General features: G+C 40.1%; 1 protein-coding gene across 1 annotated transcript in view; it reads left to right on the forward strand.

Moving 5' to 3' along the window:
• Positions 1-3,529, forward strand: part of RBM17 (RNA binding motif protein 17) — a 37,882-nt gene extending 34,353 nt beyond the window's left edge. Inside the window, exons 9-12 of the mRNA XM_037155203.2 lie at positions 756-829; positions 1,286-1,384; positions 3,052-3,124; positions 3,250-3,529. Of these exons, the coding sequence (XP_037011098.1) occupies positions 756-829; positions 1,286-1,384; positions 3,052-3,124; positions 3,250-3,353 (350 nt within the window). The 3' untranslated portion in view covers positions 3,354-3,529. The remainder of the gene's footprint in view (positions 1-755; positions 830-1,285; positions 1,385-3,051; positions 3,125-3,249) is intronic.
• The last annotated feature ends 21,353 nt before the right edge of the window (positions 3,530-24,882 follow it).

Genomic DNA, 24,882 nt, shown 5'->3' on the forward strand with positions numbered 1-24,882 from the left:
GTTTAATTCTACTAGGCAAAGAATCTACATTGATAAGATCAGTTACGTTTTTATAGCATGAAAGACAGAACCACATACAAGTATATCAGTGATAATATCCGATATATTTCCATCCTATAAGGGCTCGTATTGGTAGAAGATGGCTCTTTAGTGTTTTATTTTTGTTCTGTCAATACACAGCTTTAGGAAGTAGTCAGCATAGAGTTGCCCTGATTTGTGGAAGTATCTGTAGTCAGTCAGCCACTAGCTGGCTAATGGGATGGATGTGCTCTGTCAACCCTTTAAGAAGTGAACTAAGTGAAAATTGTAGGTAACTGGGAAGCTAAAAACTTCCAGAAATTATAGTAAAAGCCTACCATTTTAGGACTATAAGACACACCTAAGTGTTAGAGGAGGAAAATAGGAAAAAAGTTTTTGAAGCAAAAAATGTGGTAAAATATGTAATAACATAAATACACAATATCTCACCAATATAAATGTAAACTACATTTACTAGCCTGGTAAGCTACATTCGGACTATAAGACATACCCCCATTTCCCCCCCAAATTTTGGGGGTATGTCTTATAGTCCAAAAACATGGTATGCCAGAGCAGAGTGAATGCTTTTATTACAGACAAGGTTACATTTTTGCTCAGCTCTAGGTGCCTGTAGATAACTCTAGGATATTGGGGGTTGCTACTGAAATTAAATTATTCATTGTAACTTGGACTCAGTGCTCTAACATGTCTACATCTGATGATTTGCTTGCCCACAGATGCAGCCAAGAAGTCAGACTCAAATCCATTAACCGAAATACTTAAGTGTCCTACTAAAGTGGTCCTACTAAGGGTAAGAAGCAGAAGGAAGAAATCTGTTTGCCCACCTTGATTTATGTGTTACTCCACCCTAACCTAGCCCTGCATGTGTTCAGCACCACTGAGACCATAATGGGTAAAGAAAACAGAAAATCATACTTTGGCAAACAGTACTTTTGGATAGACTCCATATATGTGATATTTTTACTAATGTTTAGTTACAATAATTACTTTAAAATGTTTGAAATTGTTAGACGCTTAGTTTAGTTTATGCGCTTTGATGCTTGCATAACTGGTCTTGTAACTGTGAAGCTTAGTGTATATTTTTATTTTATTTTATTTTTAAGAAATAGCATTTGGGGAGACTACAAGGATAAACATTGTTTTATTTGGGATGGAGAACATTTGCTATCATAAAGTTATTTATACATCTTACCTATGTATTTATAAATTGTACTTGATACTTGAATTGATTTATTTTTGTTTATAGAACATGGTTGGTGCAGGAGAGGTAGATGAAGACTTGGAAGTTGAAACCAAGGAAGAATGTGAAAAATATGGCAAAGTTGGAAAATGTGTGATATTTGAAGTAAGAGGATTTCTTTTGATATTTATAACGTGTAATGATTGACAGCTTATAAAACATTTTCTACAAAAAGACAGGTATGCTGTGCTGAAATAACAGTGTCATACTATGGAAGGTGGCAGGTGTTAGTTATATTTCTCTTACTTGGTTGTGGCCATTTTAAACATAAAGATAAGAAAGACTTCAAATTTTATTTGGAGAAGAAATAAAAAATGTATGGTTAAGGTTTAGTTTGGTGATTAAAGACTTTGATGATAAATAATATGCTCAATAATTTAGTTACTTTGACATGCTTTTGGTTTCATTCATTTACCAAGTATATACTTAGTGCCTTTCACATATCCAATAGTGTGTTGAGAGCATTTGGGATGTTCTGTGTTCTCAGGGATATGATCAGTTGACATAACAAAACAAGTACGTGAAAAAACAGACACTATTTTGTTGCTAGACTCAGTAGTATTGACTCGAAGCACTGGAGTTGAGAAAAGGATTAGGTCAACAACAAAAAAGGAAGGCTTGGTGACTATCAGATGGAGCTAAGCTTTGAAATGACTGGATAGCATCTGGATAGGAGGGAAAAATACCCAGATTAGGGTCACAGCTTCTGAGAGACTGACAAAGTCTCTCAGAATGGGATGGTTGGGCATGTTTGGGATTAACCAGAGACACGCTTACGTAGATGGGATGGGGCCATATTATTCAGGGCATAGAAAGCACAGCAAAGGAATTCAGCCTATTATGAGAGACAAAAAGAATGCAACACTTTTTATCTTAAATTTCTGCCCTCTCTGTGCTTCCCTTCTGTATCATGTTGCTTTTTATTTACCACATAATTATTTATGTGTCAGCTGTCATAGGACCTCCACAAGGTCAGACTGCTTTCATGTGGACACTGGCCTGCAGTGTCCAAGGCATTATGGATGAGATGAGATAAATTCACATCGACTACTGAGTCCTATGGAGGAAAAGGGATGACACCGCCACTCTCAAGAGGAGAGTGCGCCAACCCTTGCCTTGACAAGCTTTTATTGGCTTTTTAATAGCATACATCAAATGAGGTTTTCATTCATTATACTTAAGTTTGCTTTAGGTAATTATTTTTTACAGATAGCAATGGAAAGGGATGTTACTGATTACTTCTTACAGATTAACAAGGAAAAAAAGTTGCAAATTCGAGGGAATGGTAAGAGTAATATGCCTGGTTACAAACACTTCAGTCCTTGGGAGAATTAGCACAGACTTCAGAAAGTTACTTTAAAGATAGGCAGTAAGCTTTTGCTTCCTGAACTCAGGGTGAGGAAGTTTTAGCAAGGGCAAGTAACAAAGCAGCTTAGTTATAATGCAGGCCTGCTTTCCCATGGGAGAACCAATCCGTGGGCATGGTCCTGCATGCATACTCGCTCCCCACTGGTTTTCCATGTGGGTGCTGAGCTCCATTTCCATGGCTTGTGAAGCGGTTCCCTACACTCCTTTGCTTAGCTGTGCACTCCCAACACCTAACACTGTGCCTGTTGTAAACAGCTGTTTAGGAAATGTTTGATGGCAATTTCCTTGGTATTTGACTACTACTTATTTGTATATGATGATAATTGGAACACTTATTCTTAACAAAAATCACTTAAGTGACATCTCAAATGATGACTTTTCCTATTACACTATTTTTTTTCCAGATTCCTGGTGCCCCTGATGATGAAGCAGTACGAATATTTTTGGAATTTGAGCGGGTTGAATCAGCAATTAAAGGTAAGTTGTACAACTAAATATAAAAAATTAAAAAGTTGAATTTGTTATCTTGTTATAATTAAAACATTCTTGTAATGTTTTACAGGAACTTGTATTAACTGGCTGTATTTTTGTTTGCCTTTTAGCTGTCGTTGATCTGAATGGGAGGTATTTCGGTGGACGGGTGGTAAAAGCTTGTTTCTACAATTTGGATAAATTCAGGGTCTTGGATTTGGCAGAACAAGTTTGATTTTAAGAACCAGAGCACAAGCGGCACGCTGAGCAGACAAGAAAAAGGCGACAGCCAGCTTGCATGGCTGTCGGGTTGCAGAGATTCTTAGAAGGACTGCTAAGATATATGTTGATTAATCCCTTTTTTATTTTGTGGTTTTTTAATATAGTATAAAAATCCTTTTAAAAAACAAATCTGCGTGCCTCTCTGGTTGTTTCTCCTTTGTTTTTCTTTTAAAGATTTTTATTTATTTATCATTAGAGAGAGGGGAAGGGAAGGACAGAGAGAGGGAAACAGTGCTGTGTGATCGATTTGGTTGCCTCTCACATGCTCCTAACTGGAGACCTGGCCCAGAACCCAAGTGCGTGCCCTGACTGGGAGTAGAACCAGCAACCCTTCAGTTTGCAGGCTGGCACTCAGTCCATGGAGCCACACCAGCCAGGGCTGTTTCTCTTTTTTATTACCACTTCTGAGGTAATTAATTTTGTTTTGCTAGGATTTCGTGATAATTCTCAAGTCTTCAGAGATACGGTATTTCTTGCACTAAAAAAAAAAAAAAAAAATCTAGATGAGTTTCAGGATAAGGGATTGCATTCAGTTGTCTTTTTCTTTCTATAAAACCTGCAAGTTAGTATAGCTTCAACAATTTAGCTTCATTAATTCTATAATAAAGTATCATCTTGGCAGTCTGCCAAAGGTGAAAATATCTGCTTTCTCTAACAGAGAAATTCTTTTTATTGACGTTAGTCACAGAAAAAAATCTTTGCAATGTGAGCAATGGTTGAAGAATTGTGAACTTACCGTGACCTGTTTGGGTGAATCATTTCAATTAAGCTAAGTCAGACTGTAGGATTTGTGGTGGATTTAGGCTATAGAAGTCATGAATCTATCATTTGTTTTTAGATATTCAAACATAGTCTTTGGCATAGATCAGAAATGACAAGTTAGTTCAACACCTCACAGGTACATTGTAAATGTGTTATGCCCATAATGTTGTGGGAATGGTGGTTCCTTGGGGTCACATTTCTACTGGCAAAATTTTCAAGAGTGTTCTTTTTTTTTTTTTAACCCTTTTTTTTTACAGGGGAAGGGAGGGAGAAAGAAAAGAAAAGAAACATTTATCAGTTTCCTCTGGCATGGCACCAGCTGGGGACCTGGCCTACAACCCAGGCATGTGTCCTGGCTGGGAATCGAACCTGCGACCTTTCAGGTCTCAGGCCAGCGCTCAATCCACTGATCCATAGCAGCCAGATCAAGAGTGTTAATTCTTATATGTAATTCTAAAATTTATAAAATTAAGCTGCATTAGCTACTTAAACTGTACTACCAACTAATATATTTTCAGGATTATGAAAAATTGTACTATTGAAGCACAGTGGTGTCTGTGGCTTCAAATTTTAGCAGAGCCACAAAAAAGAAAATGTAAACATATTTGGTACTGGGATTCATTGCCAGAGCAGGAAGTGTTTCCAGAATCTACTTGTGTCTGTGTTCTGTTCCTTGCTTGCGGGAATATTGCATTTGATTTTCCTGAGGTGGCAACTGAAGGACATGGACCGATGTCTCCTTAGGTGGTTGTGACTGGAAAGTGCACTGCGACCCTTCAGGACGGGAAAGCACTCAACATTTCTTCATGTCCACGGACTTGGTCTGGGGGTCCAAGGAGTACTCTGACTTTTTAAAAAAGACTTTTCTCATGTTTTTATTTAACATAAATAAAAGAATACATTTTCTCTTTTGTGGTCTTATTTTACTGAGTTAAATTTAATTGAGACTTGGTTTTTGTGATTAAAGTACACATATTTTCTAAAATAAGTTTAGGTTAAAAGATTATTGTTTAAAGTCAGTTTGGGTTAAAGATTTTAATGTAAAAGATTAATGTACATAACTTTATGTACATTAGTACATAATGTACATAAGTACAATTATGTGCATTTAATGTACATAACTGAACATTTTGCAGGACTAAGAGTCATCTGCAGCCCTGAAACTTGCATAGGTCTACCTATGGACTTACTACCAACCAAATATGCTTATTCTGGGTATTATGCTGGCTTAGTTTAATTTGTATTAAAACTTCTAATATTCTTAAAGTATAAGTTCCAAACAGCCTGTGATGTCTGCCTTATTATTATTTTGCTGCATAATAACATCATGTATTTGCATTTAGGTGGCTTTTTCTTACGTTCTCATGATCAACAACCAGAGAAATGCAAAGTTACTTAACACTGCTTTAACTTTTAGTACTGTGGACACAACTTGGTGAATAGCTTTCTCCCCAGTCTTTAGTTACTACTTTTTCATCTCCTGCAAGATAGTGCTTGAGAAATTTTAAATTAATAGTTAATATTAACTAAAATTCCAATTTAACTTCAATGTAAAAATTCCAATATAAATAAAAATTAAAGGTTCAGTAGACATTTGGCCTTCCTGGCCTACTTGTGATGTTCTGAAAACCCTTCCTGTGTTTGCGGAGTTTCCTGCATTCACCCCCCCAAAACAGAGATTAGAAACTCATTTCCCATTCTGTCTTGCAGCTAAGGCAGGCATCCCAGCCTGGGCTCTTTACATAAGATGTGCCACCCCAAGGCTTTAGCTTGGAGCGGAGCTCATCCAGGATCCATGCTCACAATGGCTAGGGCAGGCACAGTGTTGTCTAGCCTTTGGGTGGTGGTAGCAGAGACCTTGTCATCAGTAATCTTGTGGTGGGACCACTTGTGTGGCAGGGCAGTCTTTGGAGCAGTTTCTGGATGTGATTTGAGAGTTTTCTTGCTTTATATAAAACCTCCAGATAAGACTAGGGCCTGTCTGGAGATTCTGTTGACTAGTATGTTTGTTTTGGTTGGGAGTGTGGTAAATTCCTTTTTAGTTTAAATACGCCAGAGTGAGTGTTCTCATTTGCAACTAAAAACAGTGGACTGATAAACCAGTTGATACTGGAATTGCAAACGACAAATCCTAGAAGATGGAGAGGTAGAACAAGGGAACCCACTATCCTAGGTTAGTTGGTGAAGTTAGTTAATTGTTAGCAAAACATTTTGTACAATTGTTACCTGACCTCAGGGTACAGACCAGACTGGTATTAAGAGAAATGATGAGGGAACTGCAGGATGTTAGCATGTGTTTGGTCACTTCTCAGATGTGTTAGTGTTGGACTGCATGTATCAAACCCTGGTTCTACTTACATGCTATGTGGCCAGGTGCCTCAGTTAAAAATGGAAATGCTAATCATACCCATTTTTTAGGAATATTAGGAGGATTAAACAACTTATACATGGAAAGCAGTATCACAGAAGTATTGAAAAAATACAAGCTGCCAAGGCCTGTAAAAGCAATTAAATCAAACTAAAGGAAGCTGGTTTGAAAGCAGAGGGAAGAAAACAGCCTTACTAAGAGCAGCTTTTCTCTGCTTGCAACCTGTAGTCTGAGTGAGTGGAAAGTTGCAAGGCTTAGTACTGATGATTTGGGAAAACCTACTTTCGCTGAAACTCAACCGAAGGGCCCACCAGTGGCCTCAGTAGGAGTTGAGATTAGAGATTATAGTCTTGTAAAAATGGAATTAAAGATGCTGCTTTCCCACTTCATAAGATGGCTTTGGATTGCCCTAAGACAATAGCCACCAGTAAGGTAAGAAGAAGGGACTGGAGACAGCCCCAGAGACCAGCTGCTACAAGACAAAAATGCTCAGCTCAAAGACCATGTTATTGAGATGTTTGTGTTGACTTGAGCATGGAGTGTGAAGCATCCTGCTTGTTTTCTGCCCTCGCACATTAAAGGCAGATAACTTGGCTTCTTAGCTGTAGGTCTGCACCAGGTAGGACCACGTGTGGACCTCAAAGAAAACTGCATTTACCCAGAGATTTTTGGACTGGGATCAATAACTGGAAGAGACTTGAAAAGTCATCTTCCTTAGGTTGGGGGTCAGTGTTCTTACAGTGTACATGTGGGGAGAACAGTGAATACTTTGGGGAGAGCCAGAGAGGTTGATGTGTGGCAGATACTGCATATCCCAGTACCTTTCCCCAAACTCCTTTCTATCGTATGCCTCTTGTTTTAACAGCTGGAAAATTCTTAATGTGGAGATAGGAGTGGCCGTGTGTCATTTTGGGTCAGTGAGATATAAGTGGCAATGTAGTTTACATTTACATAGTTTTACAGATGCTTTTTACTTGCCCAGCCAAGCCATGGCAGCCCTTCAGTGAACTTCAATTCAGGTGATTAGCCAACGTGCCAAGGATAGTAGGAAGAAAGGCCCAGTCGCATCAGTGCGGTGCTGCCATGCCCAAGGTGTGACTCCTCTGAGTGGAGAAACTGCCATTGTCTGATGGTTTCTTTGGCTTGAAGGTAAATTTACCTCTTGCTGGTACAGTCAGCCTACTTCCAAAACGTGTATAATATATTCAGAAGCTGGGGGTGGGGGACAGGGTTTTTTTGCACATAATTTAAAAATCACCTATTAGTGTAAAATGTTGCAGACTATTTTCTCATAGTTTGCTTTTCCTGTAAGTGGTTCCTACCTAAACTGAAAGAGAATTCAGTTTTTCAGTGAATTCAACAAGCATTTCTTTGTCATGTGCTATGTATAAGTATTATTTTTAGTACTGGGAATGAAAAATGAATAAGGTAATTGTCCTTGGTTTCAGAATTTGTAGTTCATTTCAGATACACAAAAGCAAAACAGTACAAGGTAAATCCTACTGAAACAAAAGGTGAGTGACTGGGCTCTTTGGAGTTAATGACATAGTTTTTGTCTCTGGTTGCAGCATCTGATAGACAAAAAAAATTGGCAGTAAATTTGATGATTATGTATAAATTACTGAAAGTTCACATATATATAACTCAGCAGATTTGTTAGGACTGGTCAAGTCAGATGGCAATAAAGAAGAGGTGATTTGTGCCAGGTATTTTTTTTTAAGATTGTATTTATTTTTTAGAGAGGGGAAGGGAGGGAGAAAGAGAGGGAGAGAAGCATCAATGTGTGGTTGCCTCTCCTGAGCCCCCACTGGGGACCCGGCCTGCACCCCAGGCATGTGCTCTGACTGGGAATCAAACCGGCAACCCGTTGGTTCCGAGGCTGGCATTCAATCCACTGAGCCACACCAACCAGGGCTGTGCTAGGTCTTGAAGGAAGATGGGGATTGCCAGCTAGACAGGCAAGAGAAGGGCTTTTCAGACAGAAGTGCAAGGGAAGGACAAAGGATTGATGGCTGCCTTGTGGCCTTTGAACATTGGGCTTGTTGATTTGGTCCCAGCTCTATCACTCTTCTACCGTATTCCTTTAAATAAACTATTTCAGCTGTAAAGAATTGTGGCAATAGTACGGTTTCCTTATATCAAATTTCCCCTGTTACTAATACACTAGTATGGTACATCTGCCACAATTAATGAATCAGTATTGCTATATTACATATTCATATAGAATATATATGTTGCATACCTTAGTTCCTACCTCGAGTTCTTTTTCTGTGTTAGGATCCCATTCAGGATGCTGTATTTCACTTAGTCTTATTTTCTTAGGCTCCTCTTGGCTACGCTGGTTTCTTATACTTCCTCTTTTTTTATAGCAAATAAAATGCCCCTCAATGGGTTTGTCTGTCAGATGTTTTTCTCATGGTTAGACCAGGATAATGTTTTGGGGTGTTACTCTGTTTGTTTGTTTTGAGAGGAGACCACAGAGAAGTGCCATTCTCTTCAGGTAACATCAAGGATACACACTATAAATGTGACTTACACTATGGATGTTTACATTGGTCAGCTGACTGAAGCAGTGTTTGTGAGTTCTACTGCGAGGTTACTGTTTTTCTTTACATTCTCTACTCTTTGGAAGAATGTTACTATGTACAACTCACACTTGAATGGGTGGTGTGTTCCACCTCCTTAGGGTGGAGTAGCTACATAAATCAATCTGGAACTCTGCATGGAAGATTTGTCTATTTCCCCCCCCCCTTTTTTTTTTAATACAACCATTTATTTCTATCAGTGTGAATTTATGGATATTTGTCTTATAGTCCAGGTTGTAATGCAATGTTACTTTATTTTGTGGCTCAAGTTGTTCCAGCTTTGGAGTTTCAGCCAAGATGGGAGGCATTGGTAGGAACACATCACCTTCTCACACAACCAAAAGAAGGATAACAACCAATTCGAAAACAATAAACCAGAACTGCCACAAATTCAAACTGCATGGAACTCCGACAACCAAGGAGTTAAACATTCATCCAGACTGGTAGGAGTGCCAGAGATGGGCAGCCGGGCAGAGAGGACCGCTGCAAGGTGGCAGGGCCACGCAGGCCTCGTGGGGCCGGCTGACCAGGAAACTAGACTCAAGACTTCTAGCTGTAAAATACTGCGGGGAAGACAGGAGAAGCTCCTAGTCTCGTGAGAGAGTTCCTTGGAAAGGGGCTAGAGCAGAAGCAACAAACCACATTGTTGTCTCTCTAACCCCTCCCCCACAGACAGCGCACCGGAGGAACTTATCTAAGAAGATCAAAAACTGAACAGTACAGTGAGAGTAAACTCATAACTATCAAAAACTGAACCTAAAAAACAAACGAAACAAGAACAGAAACAATCACAGAAATGGAGATCACATGGAGGATTATTGGAGGGAGGGGAAGAAATGGGGGAGAAAGGTACGGGGAATAAGAAGCATAATTGGTAGGCATAAAATAGATGGGAAGGTTAATAGTATAGGAAACAGAGAAGCCACGGAACATAAAACTCATGGACCTGAACTAAGGTAGGAGGCGTACCAGAGGGTGGGAGGTCCAGGTGGAGGGGGAATAAAGGGAAGAAAAATTGGGACATTTTTCCCAACTTTTAATAGCATAGTCAATAAAGTATACTTAAAATAATTGTTTCAGCTCTGGCTACTGGAAACCTTTCAGTAGGCACCTGAATCCCTTTGGCTTTTAACATTCCTCCTTGCTGTGTGGTATTTGGTGGTGGTTTGTTCTTAGCTCTTCCTCACTATCTGGAACTATAAGATGCCCCAGGCTCATCTTGTCTATTTCCTGCCCCAGTCCCAGAATGAGATGTTCTTCGAGGCTGAAGAATAATAGTAGGAACCAAGATCTGGAATTCAGTGTGCCCATTGCTATTGGGGTATTGTTGCCTCTAGACTCAGCTAACACAGCAAAGAAATACATGTGAGTAGAATAACCCATGTATATGTAACCATCTGTATTAAGGTAAACATAAGTTCATACAGATGTTTCCAACTTTGATCCCTTCCTACATGAATGATCTTGCCCCCTCCCCCTTGCTCATGTGTAACCTCCCACTCCAACAGAGAAACTCATCTTCCACCTTTATTGTTCAATTCCAATACATATGTACGTACATACTTACATAGCACTTTCAGAGTCGATCCATATCCTTGTGGAAAACAACTCAAGTACAGTGCTTATGTACAGTTTATCATGCCATTACAGTCTAGCAGACTTCACTCATTTCCATAGCTCCTTAGTCAACTGTTTATTCCCTCATCCCAGCCTTCAGTAAGGTTATGTGTTGGTACCATTTAGAATTATCTGTCACATTCTGCATTTCCACTTGGGATCCCCCATATTCCTAAATGAGTTTTTTTAATTGTGTATACATTAAGTTTTACACTTAGCTATAAAGTTTTATAGGGTTTGACTAATGCTTTAATATCTTGTATTCACCATTACAGTATCATACAGAATGGTTTCACTGTCCTAAAAAACATCCCCTGTGCTGTATCCAAATTTCCGCCTCCCAATGCCTGGCAACTATTCTCTACAGTTTTGCCTTTTCCAGAATGGTATTAGGCAGTACGCAACCTTTTCAAACTGGCTTCCTTCACTTATCCTTGTGCTTTTTAGAGTCATCTATACCTTTCTGTGGCTTGCTAGCATTTTTTTTATCCATGACTAATCTGTTTTCTGGACGTGCCATAGTTTATTCATTTCCCTATTGAAAGACATCTTGGTCACTTCCAGTTTGGGGCAATTCTGAGCAAAGCTGCTGTCAATGTGTGTGTGTAGGTTTTTGTGGGTATCAATTTGTGTATTAGTTGGGTAAATATCTAGAAGTATGATTACTGGAGTGTATGGTAAAACTGTTCGGTTTACTTCTCCCATATTTTCAAATTCTCCCTGTACTGCTACTTTTCAGAAGCATTTGAACACTCAACTTTTTCCCTTTAGGAGAGAAAAGTCAAACCCTTGAATTTTTAGCTCCATCTCCTACTCCCCAGTGCCCCTACTCTATCTTGTCACCCCCAGGCTTCTCAAAGAATCACCTATACTACTACCACCTCCTTACTTCTGATCTCCCCTCAGATTCACCCCACCCCTAAGGAATGGGGATCGGCATGGACTACAAGTTAGACCTCTGCTTTCACCAGGCCTCCTCAGTTGTTAAAGATCATCACGACCCACATCTAACAGTGTCTACTCAGTTCTCTTTCTTCATTTTTTATGGCATTTGACATTGGTAACCACTCCTTTCCTGAGGCCTGTGACCACTCTTCCTGTCAGTGTTTCCCTTTGTCTCACCTTTCACCTTCTTCCTAGGTGAGTCGACCTACTCTCCTGGCCTTTATGTACAGTTTATCATGCCATTACAGTCTAGCAGACTTCACTCGTTTCCAGAGCTCCTTAGTCAACTCTATTTTCCCCCATCCCAGCCTTCAGTAAGGTTATGTGTTGGTACCATTTAGAATTATCTGTCACATTCTGCATTTCCACTTGGGATCCCCCATATTCCTAAATGAGTTATGCTGTGACTAACACACATTTTTATCACAGCCTCATTAAAAAGCTTCATGTCCATATGCAAATGCCTATTAGGTCTGCCCCTCCTACCTCAAACATCCCAAAGTGCACTTGCTCTTCCCCTCTCACATCTCCTGCTAAATTCTCTAATTTTGAAACAATCACTGAAGTGAGAAACCTGGGAATCGTCGTTGATTTCTCTCCCTTATAACCCAACCCAATCTGAATTAAGTCCTGTTTGTTCTTTTTTTAAATCTTTCATATTAACCAAAAGTTCCTTGAACTCTGACCCTCATCATCTCTTGCCTAGAATAGACTGGTCTCTGACTAGTCTCCTGCTCTAATCTAACACTCCTCTAATCTGCCAGTGTAATGCCTCAGCTGCTCAAGTTACTCCCATTGAAGAGTCATTCAGTTGTTCTCTGTAGCCAAGTCCAGGCTTCGTAAGCTAATAGGCTGAGGAGTTGTCGCCCTCCCTGAACTTACTCTTTTCCCACCCCACCTTTACCCTATGTTCAGGCAGGTAGAAACATTGGCAGGTGATTTTTTTTTTCTCATGTTCTGCCCTATGCCTGGAGAATTCGTTCTTTCCCCCTATTCTCCATCAGTTATGTTACACCTAGTGAACTGCTACTCATGCCAGGCTCACTGGCACCACAAGCCTTGTAGTAGAAAACAGGCCTCTGCTCTATTCTCACGGTAACTTCTTTGAACTGTCTTAGCTGGATTGCCTGTGGTCTCTAAGGCCATGGTGTTCTAAACATGTCTTCCTAAGGCTACTTTTCCCCCTCCCTCTACTGCCCCCAACCAACATCCTTCCTAAACAGGTGTCCAAGAACACTCTGAATTTGGTCATGTCTGCCACCTTAATTTCCATTCATTCTTCAACCACTACAATTCAAGGAGTAAATCAGTAAAAGATGACATCAACCAGAGCAAATAGAGCACCCAATGCAGGAATCAGGGAAAAGTAACTCCCAAGATAGATGGTGAAAAGAAGTTGTGCAAACTCAGTCCTAGAGAACTCAGTCCATATGGGAGCAGGAAGATGAGGCTCTCAGAAGGATGTCTCCACGGGGGAAAGGGTTTATTACATACTTTGACTCAATTCCAGTACAACCTGACTTAATTTCAGGAGCCCTAGCTGGATGGTTCATTTGGCTGGGGCATCAACCCATACACCAAAATGTCATGGGTTTGAACCTCCTTCAGGGTGCGTACAGGAGATAACCGAAGGGTGTTTCCCTCCCTCTCTCCATCCTTCCCTCTCTTTCTCTCTCCCTCCCTTCCTTCCTGTCTCTCAAATCAATAAGCTTACCCTTGGGTGAGTTTTAAAAAAAAAACTATTCCAAGAAAAGTTGTATAATGAAAACAATGATATACAACTGGTTCAGCTGAGAATAATGTACAAAATGTAATAATATAAATACTAATTTGTTTTATTTTTTAATTTTTTAAGACTTTATTTATCTTTTAGAGGAAAAAGGAAGGAAAGAGGGAGAGAAATATCAATGTATGGTTGCCTCTCATGCGTCCCCTGCTGGGTACTGGCCTGCAACCCAGGCATGTGCCCTGACTGGGAATCAAACCTTTATCCTTTGGTTCGCAGGCCCGTGCTCAACCCACTGAGCTGCACCAGCCAGGGCTAATTTGTTTTCTAATGTTGATTTCTGACTAACTTGAAAAGATGAATAGAGAGGGGTAGGAGGGGGTGTTCAAAGGCTAAACTTCCCATTTTCTAGAAGTCGGTGGATTATTAAAATTCTCTCTCGTGGTGGATCCTGTGCACTACATCCTATGTCTTCATTTTTTTTAAATTTCCTCTCTGTTTTTGGTAAAACTTATCCTCTGGTAGTTTCCTGAAAAAAGACACATGAGAGATACTTTTATTTCTTGAAACCGTGCATCTGAAAGTATCTTAATTCTGTCATCATAGTTAATTGATAATTGGACTAAATATGGAATTCTTGGTTGCAACCCATTTTCCCTCAGAATTTTGAAGGTATTGCTACATTGTCCTCTTCCTACAATATTGCTGTTTAGAAAATCAATACCCCCCTTTATGAGCTGCTTTTCTTCTTTCTGTGACGTTTTAGAGCCACCGTTCTCAAGTTTCATGATTCTGTGTCTTGGTAACATTGTTTATTTACGATGCCAGGCACTGGGGACGGGCTTTTTCAATCTGGAAATTCATGTTCTCTGAATTCATATCCCAGAAACTTTTCATAGTAGCTCTTTGATAATCTCCTCTCCTTTCATATCTTCCTTCATTGTATCTCTTTCTGTGAAATGCTATTTAGTAAGTTTCCTTTGTTTCTGTTATTATCTAGACAGTCACAAAATAGATTTAATATTTTTAAAGTGACCTAAAACTTTTTTTTTAAGTGTGAAAAAGGGAAAGGTTAGGGAAATATTTTACATGTAGAATGCCTTGGGTTTATAGAAGTATGATGACAAAGAAAAACAGTGTTGTTACATTGTTGTCCCTTTAAAAGTTATATGGGCCTGAAGATATTTTTAAATGTGTTTCAGGATACTAGCTACTTCCGGATTTAGTAAGAGCTGGGTTTTTTCTTTAGCAACCACCTTTTCCCCTCCTCTAAGCTCTTACATGATATGAAAAACACCCCTTCCTCCCTGCCATTACCCCTCCACCTGCTGTACTTCTCTCCCACCACTTAGGTGTCCTGACTGAGCAGTGAGCACCTGAAGTTTCCAGTTTCTGATAAGGACGGGTTTGAAACAGAGCACGTGAGGCAGGTGTGTGCCTTTTGACTCCAGAACTTATATGTATGGAGAAATGGGTCCAAAATAATAAAGTTGGTAAGGGAATTTTAGACTGATTTATCTTGGAAAAACAGAGGAACAAATAAAATCAAAGTGATAATTTGGCTAAAAAATCTGAAGCTAGCGAGGACACTTTGCAGTTGTTTGCAATATTGTTTCTAGGGTCACGATTAAGAAAGAGAAAACAAAACCTTACCGATGCTACATCACTTCAGAAGTAAACTGGTGGCCAGTCACGAACCCATCCTAGATGAACATGGGTGTTGGTATTTTATGAGGGGCCTGCTCTGTGGAGTCATTCTAAAATGATTTTTACATGATCATTACCAAAACTTGGGTCAAAAAGTAACTTTAGAGCTATAATTCCTATTTTCAGGCTTTAATTTTTGTCAAAGCAATATATGCACATAACCATAAAGTCAACTAAGTGCTCAGAGACTCGTAGCAAATTATAACCACCTTCCACCCCACCAGGTCTGTCTCCCAAAGGAAAACACACTGAACTCCTGTAACAGTCTTTGTATGGCATTATTGTCCCATTTCTACTCCATTGCTCCTAATTCTATTTCTTTTTTTTTTTTTTTTTTTTTTTTTAATGTATGGTTGCCTCTCATGTGTCCCCTGCTGGGAACTGACCTGCAACCCAGGCATGTGCCCTGACTGGGAATCAAACTTGATACTCTGGTTCGCAGGCCCACACTCAATCCACTGAGCTACACCAGCCAGGGCTCTAATTCTATTTCTTGATTTATAATTTCAAAACATTTTTCTGTTACAGGAGAGAGGATTTATTCATGTCCCATTCCCAATTCTTTGTGTCCCATTCCTCCTCCTCAGTTTTAATAATGTTTGTGTCAATTTTTTTGGTAAAGCAATAGTCACTTCTAACTTACTAGTACATAAATATGATTCTCTTGTGATCCAGGTAATACATTCTAATTATCAGCCCACCAGCTCTGCATTCCCCTGCAGACCTCTCCCATCAGAGTGCTCTGCCCTTCTGTCCCAGTCCGCAATGGTCACTTTCCAGGTCTGCGGCACATCGCCATCCTGAGACTTCTCTGGACTGTGTTTCAATGTCGGGTCCCTTATTTTAGAGTCTCCTATCTTCTTTGTTCTTGCATTAAAAAGATACATCCATCCCCCTAGGAACTTCATGAGTATTGGGTTGTTTTTCGTATGTCTGAAAATATTTTCATTCTATTCTCATCTCTGATTTCTGTATGTGAGGCTGGGTTTTAAACTGTGTTCCATCAGACTTCTGAGCTATTAACTCCATGTTAGTTTAGTTCTTTTATCTCTGGAAACATTTGGGATCATTTCTTTATTCCCAGTGCTCAAAAATGTCATGATGTAATTGGCCCTTTTCAATCTAGAGACTTGTGTCTTTAAAATCTGGGAAATTAATCTTGTATTATGTTTTATTGAGTATTATTATTGTTTCATCATTTAGTTTTTGTTTTCTTTTTCTGAAACTCCAATTAATCAAATATTGTCTTAAACTCTTAATTGAACAGTCCTCTCCCTCCCTCCCTCCCTCCCTCCCTCCCTCCCTCTTCCTCTCACTCTCTTTCTCTTTCCCTCCTTCTTTCTTTCCTTCCTTCCTTCCAGTCTTTTTTTTTTAACATAGCATCCTGGTCTTTTTGTTCCTATACTTACCTCTTTGAGGATATTAATGAGGTTTTTTTTAAATTATTTCAACAAATATTTATCAAATAGCTACTATGTACAAGCAGTTGTCTAAGCACTTGAAACATATACAGTGGTACATTGGTACTCATCGTTAATTCATGCCACAACTTGTGAAGAGTGCTGAAACTGACAACGCTGAGCAAGGATGAAACATTTTTTTCTTGTCAAAATGTGAAGATTACAGCCTTGGCTGGTATGGCTCAGTGGATTGAGTGCCAGCCTTGGAACCAAAGGGTTGCCAGTTCGATTGCCAGTCAGGGCATATGCCTGGGTTGTGGGCCAGGTCCCCAGTAGGGGGCTCAGGAGAGGCAACCACACATTGATGTTTCTCTCCCTCTCCTCCCTCCCTTCCCCTCTCTAAAAATAGAATAAAACTGTATTTGAAAAATAACTGAATAAAATTTTTAAAATATTTTTAAATGTGATGATTATAGACTTTGGCACGTTCTGCAGCTGGTGAGTACTGAGGTATGACTGTATGTGGCCAAAATAAACAACAACAAAGGAATAAGAGAAACCACACTGACTATGGAAGATTGCTGGTTGCTTACCCCAATATCCACTCACAGCCTCTTTCCTTGGAAGGAGACCCACAGGTTTTAGTTGGACACAGCTGTCCAAAGAAAGGCGACATTCCTCAGCTGGTGTTTGGGAGGTGAGCTTGGGTCCCTCCACCAATTTAATTCAGCAAACTTTTTTAACTCCTTGGTTTCAGACTGAAGCCTAGACTTTACCCCTTAGGTGAGAAGGTGTCCTCAGACTTGGAGTTACCCTGATTTTCCTTCATCTGCCCTGCAAAGCCCCTGATCTTGTGCCCTGGGTACGTTCCTACTCTCACCTCTCACCATTCACCCCCATGCCTGTTTCAGGACAGTCACGCAGAACTTCTTGTAGTTCTTCCTCACGTGGCTTCAAGGCGCTTGTTCCACCTCAACGTAGGTAACTTCTGCTTATTCAGGTTTTTAGTGCGTAGGTTATAACGCCTACTGACACCTGTGTCTGTCTGCCTGCATATACACCAACATATGTATGCACATACACATGTCAGTATACCCCACTCTAGGTGTGGGCTCTGCTCCCATCGCATGCTTTGTCAGCTCACATCATAGCGCTTGCCGCACTGTGGAAACCCTGTGGTTGCGAGTCTGCATCCCCCTAGACCATAACATTAGCAGATGCAGAAAATTTATCCTACCAATATGCCCAGTACCAGCTGGCACGTAGTAGGTTCTCGGGTATCTATTGAATGAGTGAATGACAACTTCTGTGAGCTCTGACCATTTTTGGTGTGGCTTTTGGACAAAGAATTATTTTTGACCTTTTTAAGTTGTATTTTTTCCATTACCATTTACCCTCATTCTTTTGCCTGGACCACCCATTCTTCACCACAACCACCACACTGTTGTCTGTGTTCATGGTCCTTTTTCTTGTTTTGCTCAATACCTTCACCCCAATCCCCCCCTCCGCATTCTTGACCTTTTTTAAACCAGTAAATTAAGCCTTGTGACTTTTTCAAAAACCTTTGAAAAAGACTTTAAAAAAATTTTTTTAGAGAAAGGAGAAGGGAGAGAGAAAGAGGGTAAGAAACGTCTATGAGCAACACCCCCCCCCCCCCCAACTGGGGACCTGGCCTGCAACCCAGGCATGTTTCCTGACTGGGAATTGAACCAGTGACCTTTTTGTTTGCAGGCCGGCACTCAAGCCACAACAGCCAGGGCAAGGCTTGTGATATTTTAAGAGAATTAATAATGTGTATCAGTGAACTCAAAGGAAACTTTTGATTTTATTTAAAAAATTTTTTCAGTCTCTCTTATAACCTCTGCCATCGCTAAAAAGACTTTCTTCTGTACCTAAGGAGACATTTGAAGTATGGCAGCGGTTCATCTGAGGCATTCATGTAAATGAAAATTGAGAGAGGAGTGGAGTCACACAGCTTTGGAAAAGGAGAAACGTAACCACACATTCTCATCAGTTCATTGTTGCTACATCCAAGAGGCATTAATGGATCAGACTGTCAGCAGTTTGTGCTTGCTCTTCACGTTGGCCCTTGGCCTTCACACCATGAGGAAAAGTAAAGGGCAAGGTCTTGTTAGTTACATTGAAAGCACCTCTTACCTAGTTAACTTGACATGGCAATTACCCAGCTAAAACTGGTGGTGGTAATTGTTGTAGTATAGACCTTATTACCATAGCTACTTTATCCAGGTCTAAAATACACTCCCCAGTTAGTACTTTGAGATCTGTTTCTGGGATGGCCCAAAGTTTCCTTGCTAGCAATGGATGGGTCAGGGGTTAGTTAGGGGAGGAGGGTGGTGAGGGAAGACAGAACAAGGATGCTAGGGAACCTATGTATTGTAAAGTAAGCTCTGAGTAATCTTATTAATCCGTTTTCCTGCTCTGCCCTCCTTATGTTGCACTGCATTTTTATCAAGTTGTGAAGAAAGGCGGTCACAGAGGACACTGCTGATTCTCGATGGCAGCTGAAGAGAGGAAGGTTCCGGGCAGAGTTAGAGTGGAACTGGTAATGAAACTCATTATCTCCTGTAAATCAGTGGAAAAAATCAGCCATTTGCCAGCAAAATTTCCAGTTCCTGAGTGAGCAATGACATTAGAGTCAATTGGGAAAAAAACAGTGCATTCTGCACGGTTAATATGTAAGGGTTAGGTTAGGTCTCTTACAACAAAGACAACAAAACCTAACAGTAGTGGTAACTGTTTCCTGGGGTTGCCATGGCAAATTACCACAAATCAGGAGGCTTAAAATGAAAAAAAATGAATTCTCTCACAGTCCTGGAAGCTACAAGTCTGAAATCGAGGTGTGGGCAGGGCCATGCTCTCTGAAGGCTCAAACTAGGAGATGATGTTTTCTTGCCTCTTCCTGAGCTTCTGGTGGTTGCTGGCCTTCATTGGCATTATCCGGCTTGTAGATATATCACTCCAGTTGTCACTTGGCATTCTGTCTCAGTGTTCTCTCCCCCCCCATCTTTTTTTCTTAATGACGACACTGGTCATATTGGGTTTATGGCCTACATGAAACCCAGTGTGACCTCACCCTGACTAATTACACCTGCAAAGACACTATTTCCCAATAAGGTCACATTCCAAGGTTCCAGAAAGGTAAAAAGTTGGGGGGGCGTACAATATTCAGCCTCACGTAGTAGCTTAAATAAGAGAGTGTTTTTGTCTCTCACATGAAAGTGCCAAGATAAGCAGTCCAGACGTGGCAGGAAAATACCTGGAACACAGATGCTGTCCCATTGCTCTGCCATCCTTAGAGAGCCTTCTACTGTGTGGTCTGTGAAGGCTGCTTCATTTCCACCCACCATATCTACCCCTGCCTTCCACCTACAAGAAGGAGAAAGAAGGTGGAAGGGGTGTTTATAAGGCATATTTCAGCTACTATTTAATGCTGCAATATAGTATTTCTACTTACATTAATTACATTGTACAGAACTTTGTCAAATGCATAGCCAGATGGGTTTGTAGCCTTTTTTCAGATAGTTTTATGTCTTGCTAAAACTTGGAATTTATTTTCCTATGAAAAAGAGAGTGAATGGATTTTAGGTAGTCAACCAGAAATGTTGCCGAGTCATGTGTCTTGTTTTATTTTTCTCCACAACATACAATGAAAGTAGTTTCTTAAATAAATTTCCAAAAGTTGCCAAGCTTGTTAAGTGATTTTCTAATGTCTTGATAATATTTTCTCTTAAAAAGTGATCTATGTTTGTAGGAATTAGAGATAGCTAAAGGAGAGCCGATCAATCATCATTATTCCCTCTCAGACCCCTCCCCCACAGAGAGAACCACAACACAGTGATGTGGGTTGCCCCGCCCTGGTGAATATCTAAGGCTCCTCCCCTTACAAGGTAACAACTGCACTGAGACAAAAAGAAATATGGCCCAAATGAAAGAACAGATCAAAAGTCTAGAAAAAGAACTAAGCAACAAGGAGATAGCCAACCTATCAGAGGCAGAGTTCAAAACGCTGGTAATTAGGATGCTCACAGAAATGAATGAGTACTGATGCAAAATAGAGGGAAAAAGTGAAGGCTATGCAAAGTGAAATAAAAATAGCCAGGGAACCCACAGTGAAAGGAAGAGAACCAGGACTGAAATCAACAATTTGGAACAAGAGGAAGAAACAAACATTCGCCCAGAACAGAATGAAGGAACAAGAATTCAGAAAAATGAGGAAAGGCTAGGAACCTCAGGGATAACTTTAAATGTTCCCACATCATATCATAGGGGTGCCAGAAGGAGAAGAGGAGGAGCAAGAAATTGAAAACCTATTTGAACAAATAAAGAAAATGTCCCCAATCTGGTGAAGGAAATAGATTTCCTAGAAGCCCAGAAAGTCCCCCCAAAAATGGACCTAAGGAGGAACACACCAAGGCATATCATAATTACATTTCCTAAGGTTAAAGATAAGGAGAGAATCTTAAAAGCAGCAAGAAAAAAGGGGAGAGTTACCTAAAAAGGAGTTCCCATAAGACTATCAGCTCATTTCTCAAAAGAAACCTTGCAGGCAAGAAGGGGCTGGAAAGAAGTATTCAATATCATGAAAAGCAAGGATCTACATCCGAGATTACTCTATCCAGCAAAGCTATCATTTAGAATGGAAGGGCAGATCAAGTGCTTCCCAGATAAGGTCAAGTTAAAGGAGTTCATCATCACCAAGCCCTTGTTATATGAAATGTTAAAGGGGCTTTAGCTGACAAAGAGAAGAAGATCAAATCTATGACCAATAAAATGAAAACAAACTCATAACTATCAACAACTGAACCTAAAAGACAAAAACAAGCTAAGCAAGACAAGTAAAACAGGAACAGAATCCCAGAAATGGAGATCACACGGAGTGGGGAGAAAGGGGAGAAAAAGGTACAGGAAATAAGAAGCATAAATGGTAGGTACAAAACAGACAGGGGGAGGGTAAGAATAGTATAGGAAATGGAGAAGGTATGAAAAATGGAGAAGCCAAATAACTTCAATATATACGACCCATGGACATGAACTAAGGGGAAGGTGCAGGGAATGCTTGTGGGAGGGGTGTGTAGGATGGAGGGAAATAAAGGGGAGACAAAAATGGGACAACTGTAATAGCATAATCAATAAAATACACTTTAAAAAAAGGGGCTTGGGGAGAGGAGGAAGAGAAGGGTGAGAAGGTGGAACATTGGGGATTTTTAGAGCAGCGAAAATACACTGTATTTCACTATACTGATGGGTATACACCATACATTTATTCAAATCCTAGGATGTAAAACACAAAGACTGAACTCTAATGTAAACTATGGACTTTAGTTAGTAGTATCACTGTGGTCCATTTATGTAATAAATGTGCCACACCAACGCAAGATGTTAATAATAGAGAAATACATGCCCTGGCCAGGTGGTCCAGTTGGTTGAAGCATTTCCCTCGATACCAGAATGTTGCAGGTTCAATACCTGGTCAGTGCACATATAAGAGGCAACCGATAAAAGTTTCTCTTTCTCACATTGTTTCTCTCTCTCTCCCTTTATCCTTCTCTAAAACCAAGAAAACATATCTTTGGGTAAGGATTAAAATTTTTTTAAAATATTAGGGAAATGTGCAAGAGGGGGAGAAAGTATATAGAACTCTACATTCTGGTTAACATTTTTGTAAACCTAAAACTGCTCTAAAAATAGTCTATTAATTAAAAAGTACAATTCCTAATTTTCTTTTTAAAAAAAAGACAGATGGCTGAAGAACTCCTGAACGGACCTTTTTGTTTTAATTGAAATTCAGAGCACCTGCATGACTGTAGAATCTCAAGGGAAGTTATGGTGCTTAATGTCTGCTGCTTTGCAAACATAACTACACACCTAAGTCCCAGCCTCCGAATCCTGCCGTCAGACTCCCTGAGCACAGAGGAGGCAGTGTGTCCCGGCGTCACAGTCCTCGCTGTGCTACTCTTCCACCACACTTTCTCATGCCCCCTCAAGGAGGTGTTTATGAAGCACCCAAAAGTATGAGAAGAGTTAGGTTTCTGCAACAATCTAGTAAGTCTGGCTGTTATCAGAATAACAAAAGGGAAGATCTGTATTGGTGAAGACATCTTTACTGAAGGTCAGACCTTTAGCACTGTAGGAAGTCTTAAGGAGACTGGGACAAGGAAAGAGGAGGAAAATTTTTCTTACTTCCCAGTCACCTCATATCACCTTTGGTCCAGTGAGTCATCATCTTCACATTTACTCATGGTCTCTGACTCACTGTGCTTATTTCTCTGTCCACATGTTTGTTTTTTTTTAATTAAAAAATTACTTGTTGAATTTATTGGGGTGACATTGGTAATAAAATTATATAGGTTTCAGGTGTACAATTCTATGATACATCATCTGGGTATTGTATTGTGTGCCCACCACTCCAAGTCAAGGCTCCTTCCATCATCATCTATCCTCCCTTTACTTTCTTCTATCTCCTCCCATCTCCCCTTTCCCTTTGCTCATCACCGTACTGTTGTCTGTGTCTATGACTTTTTAGTTTAAGTTTGTTTTACTTAATCCTTTCATCTTTTTTCACATAGTCCCCCAACAGCTGTCAGCCTGTTCTCAGTATCTGTGAGTCTGATTCTATTTTGTTTGTTATTTTATTTTCTTCATTGAATTCCACATATAAGTGAAATCATATAATATTTGTCTTTCTCTGACTGGTTCATTTCACTTAGCATAATGCCCTCCAGGTCCATCCATGCTGCTGCACAACATAAGATTTCTTTCTTTTTTAGGGCTGTGCACCTTTTAATGTCCTTGCTGAAATGAGCTTTCTACCTACAAACATGTTTCTTTCTCAAGTTCTTCATATTTCTGTCTTCTCTTTAGTCTTAGTAGTACAAACAGCTGTCATTGCCCCACAAGTTAACATATTGCAGGTGCCTTCTCAAGGAGACTTCCAATAGGAATATCTTAGTCATTTCTCAGGTCAAGTTCAGAACTGGGGAGGTGAGTGTTGGAGGGATTGGACTTGGGACAAGGGAATCGAAAGGGCCTAAGGCACATAGAGTACCTGTGATTGTTACGCTCCTTCATCTGAATTTCTCCTTGTATCTCTCTCTGTCTTATATATTCCTTGTCTTATAATATAACCCACCCTGAATGGCAGGGCATGGTATGGGGGGCTGTTGCTTCAGAGCTTCTAAGCAAAGAATTCATCCTTTTCCTTGAGGAAATAAAAATGAATAATTCTCACTTTAATAAAGACTCAGATTCTCCAGACGATTCATAATGGACAGTTGCTTATAAAAGTCATGAATGCATTCACCTCAGCAATCGAGGTGGTTTAAATTTCCACATTTTGCTACATCTCACTGCTTGCATTATTTTTATAACAATGACTATGCAAGAAAATGGTGACACTTTTTCCTCCAGGCGATTAGACAAATGCATATTCTCTAACAAAAGCAAGAGTTCTTCCTCACATGTCATTTAAGGTTTCCCACTGATCTCCCACACATTCCCTCATTCTGAACAGCTAGTCCCTCCAACTAATGACAGAACTTTCAAGCAAACCTAAAAGTTGTTTCAAAAGACTGAAATAAAACCTTCATTCAAGATGGTGGCGTGGGCAGACATGGTTTGCCTCTTTGCACAACCACATCAAAATTACAACTAAAATATAGAACAACCATCACTCAGAACCATCAGAAATCAAGCTGGATGGAAGTCTGACAACTACGGAATTAAAGAAACCACATCCATCCAGACTAGTAGGAGAGGGACAGACATGGAATGGGCTGGTCCCACATCCACATGTGGTGGATAAAAGTTCAGCAGGGATAACTTGGGAATGAGGATTCCCAGCCCCACACCAGGGCCCCCAGCCCAGGGTTCCAGTACCAGGAAGACAAGTCCCCACACTGGTTGCAAAATCTAGCAGGGACTGAGTCGGTGGAAGAAACTGCTGGAGCCCTAAGCAGTTCTTCTTAAAGAACCCACACACGGACTTACCCCCTTGAAGCTACATGAAATGGAGCTAAATGAAATGGAGACAAGCAATCTATCAGAGGCAAAATTCAAAACACTGGTTATAATGATGCTCAAGGAAGTTAGTGAGGATCTCAACAGCATGAAAAAGATCCTGTCAGAAACAAAGGATTCACTAATTTAAATAAAGAACAATTTACAGGGAAACAACAGTAGAATGAATGATGCAGGAATCAAATCAATGATTTGGTACATAAGGAAGCAAAAAACAATCATGCAGAACAACAAGAAGAAAAAAATTCAGATAAATGATGATAGTATAAACAGCTTCAGGGACAATTTTAGGAGGGCCAACATTCACCTCATAGGGGACCAGAAGGAGAAGAGAA

The sequence above is a fragment of the Artibeus jamaicensis genome, unplaced genomic scaffold (genome assembly GCF_021234435.1).
Source record: "Artibeus jamaicensis isolate MK-2021 breed Jamaican fruit bat unplaced genomic scaffold, CSHL_Jam_final contig_426, whole genome shotgun sequence".
Lineage (NCBI taxonomy): Eukaryota > Metazoa > Chordata > Mammalia > Chiroptera > Phyllostomidae > Artibeus > Artibeus jamaicensis.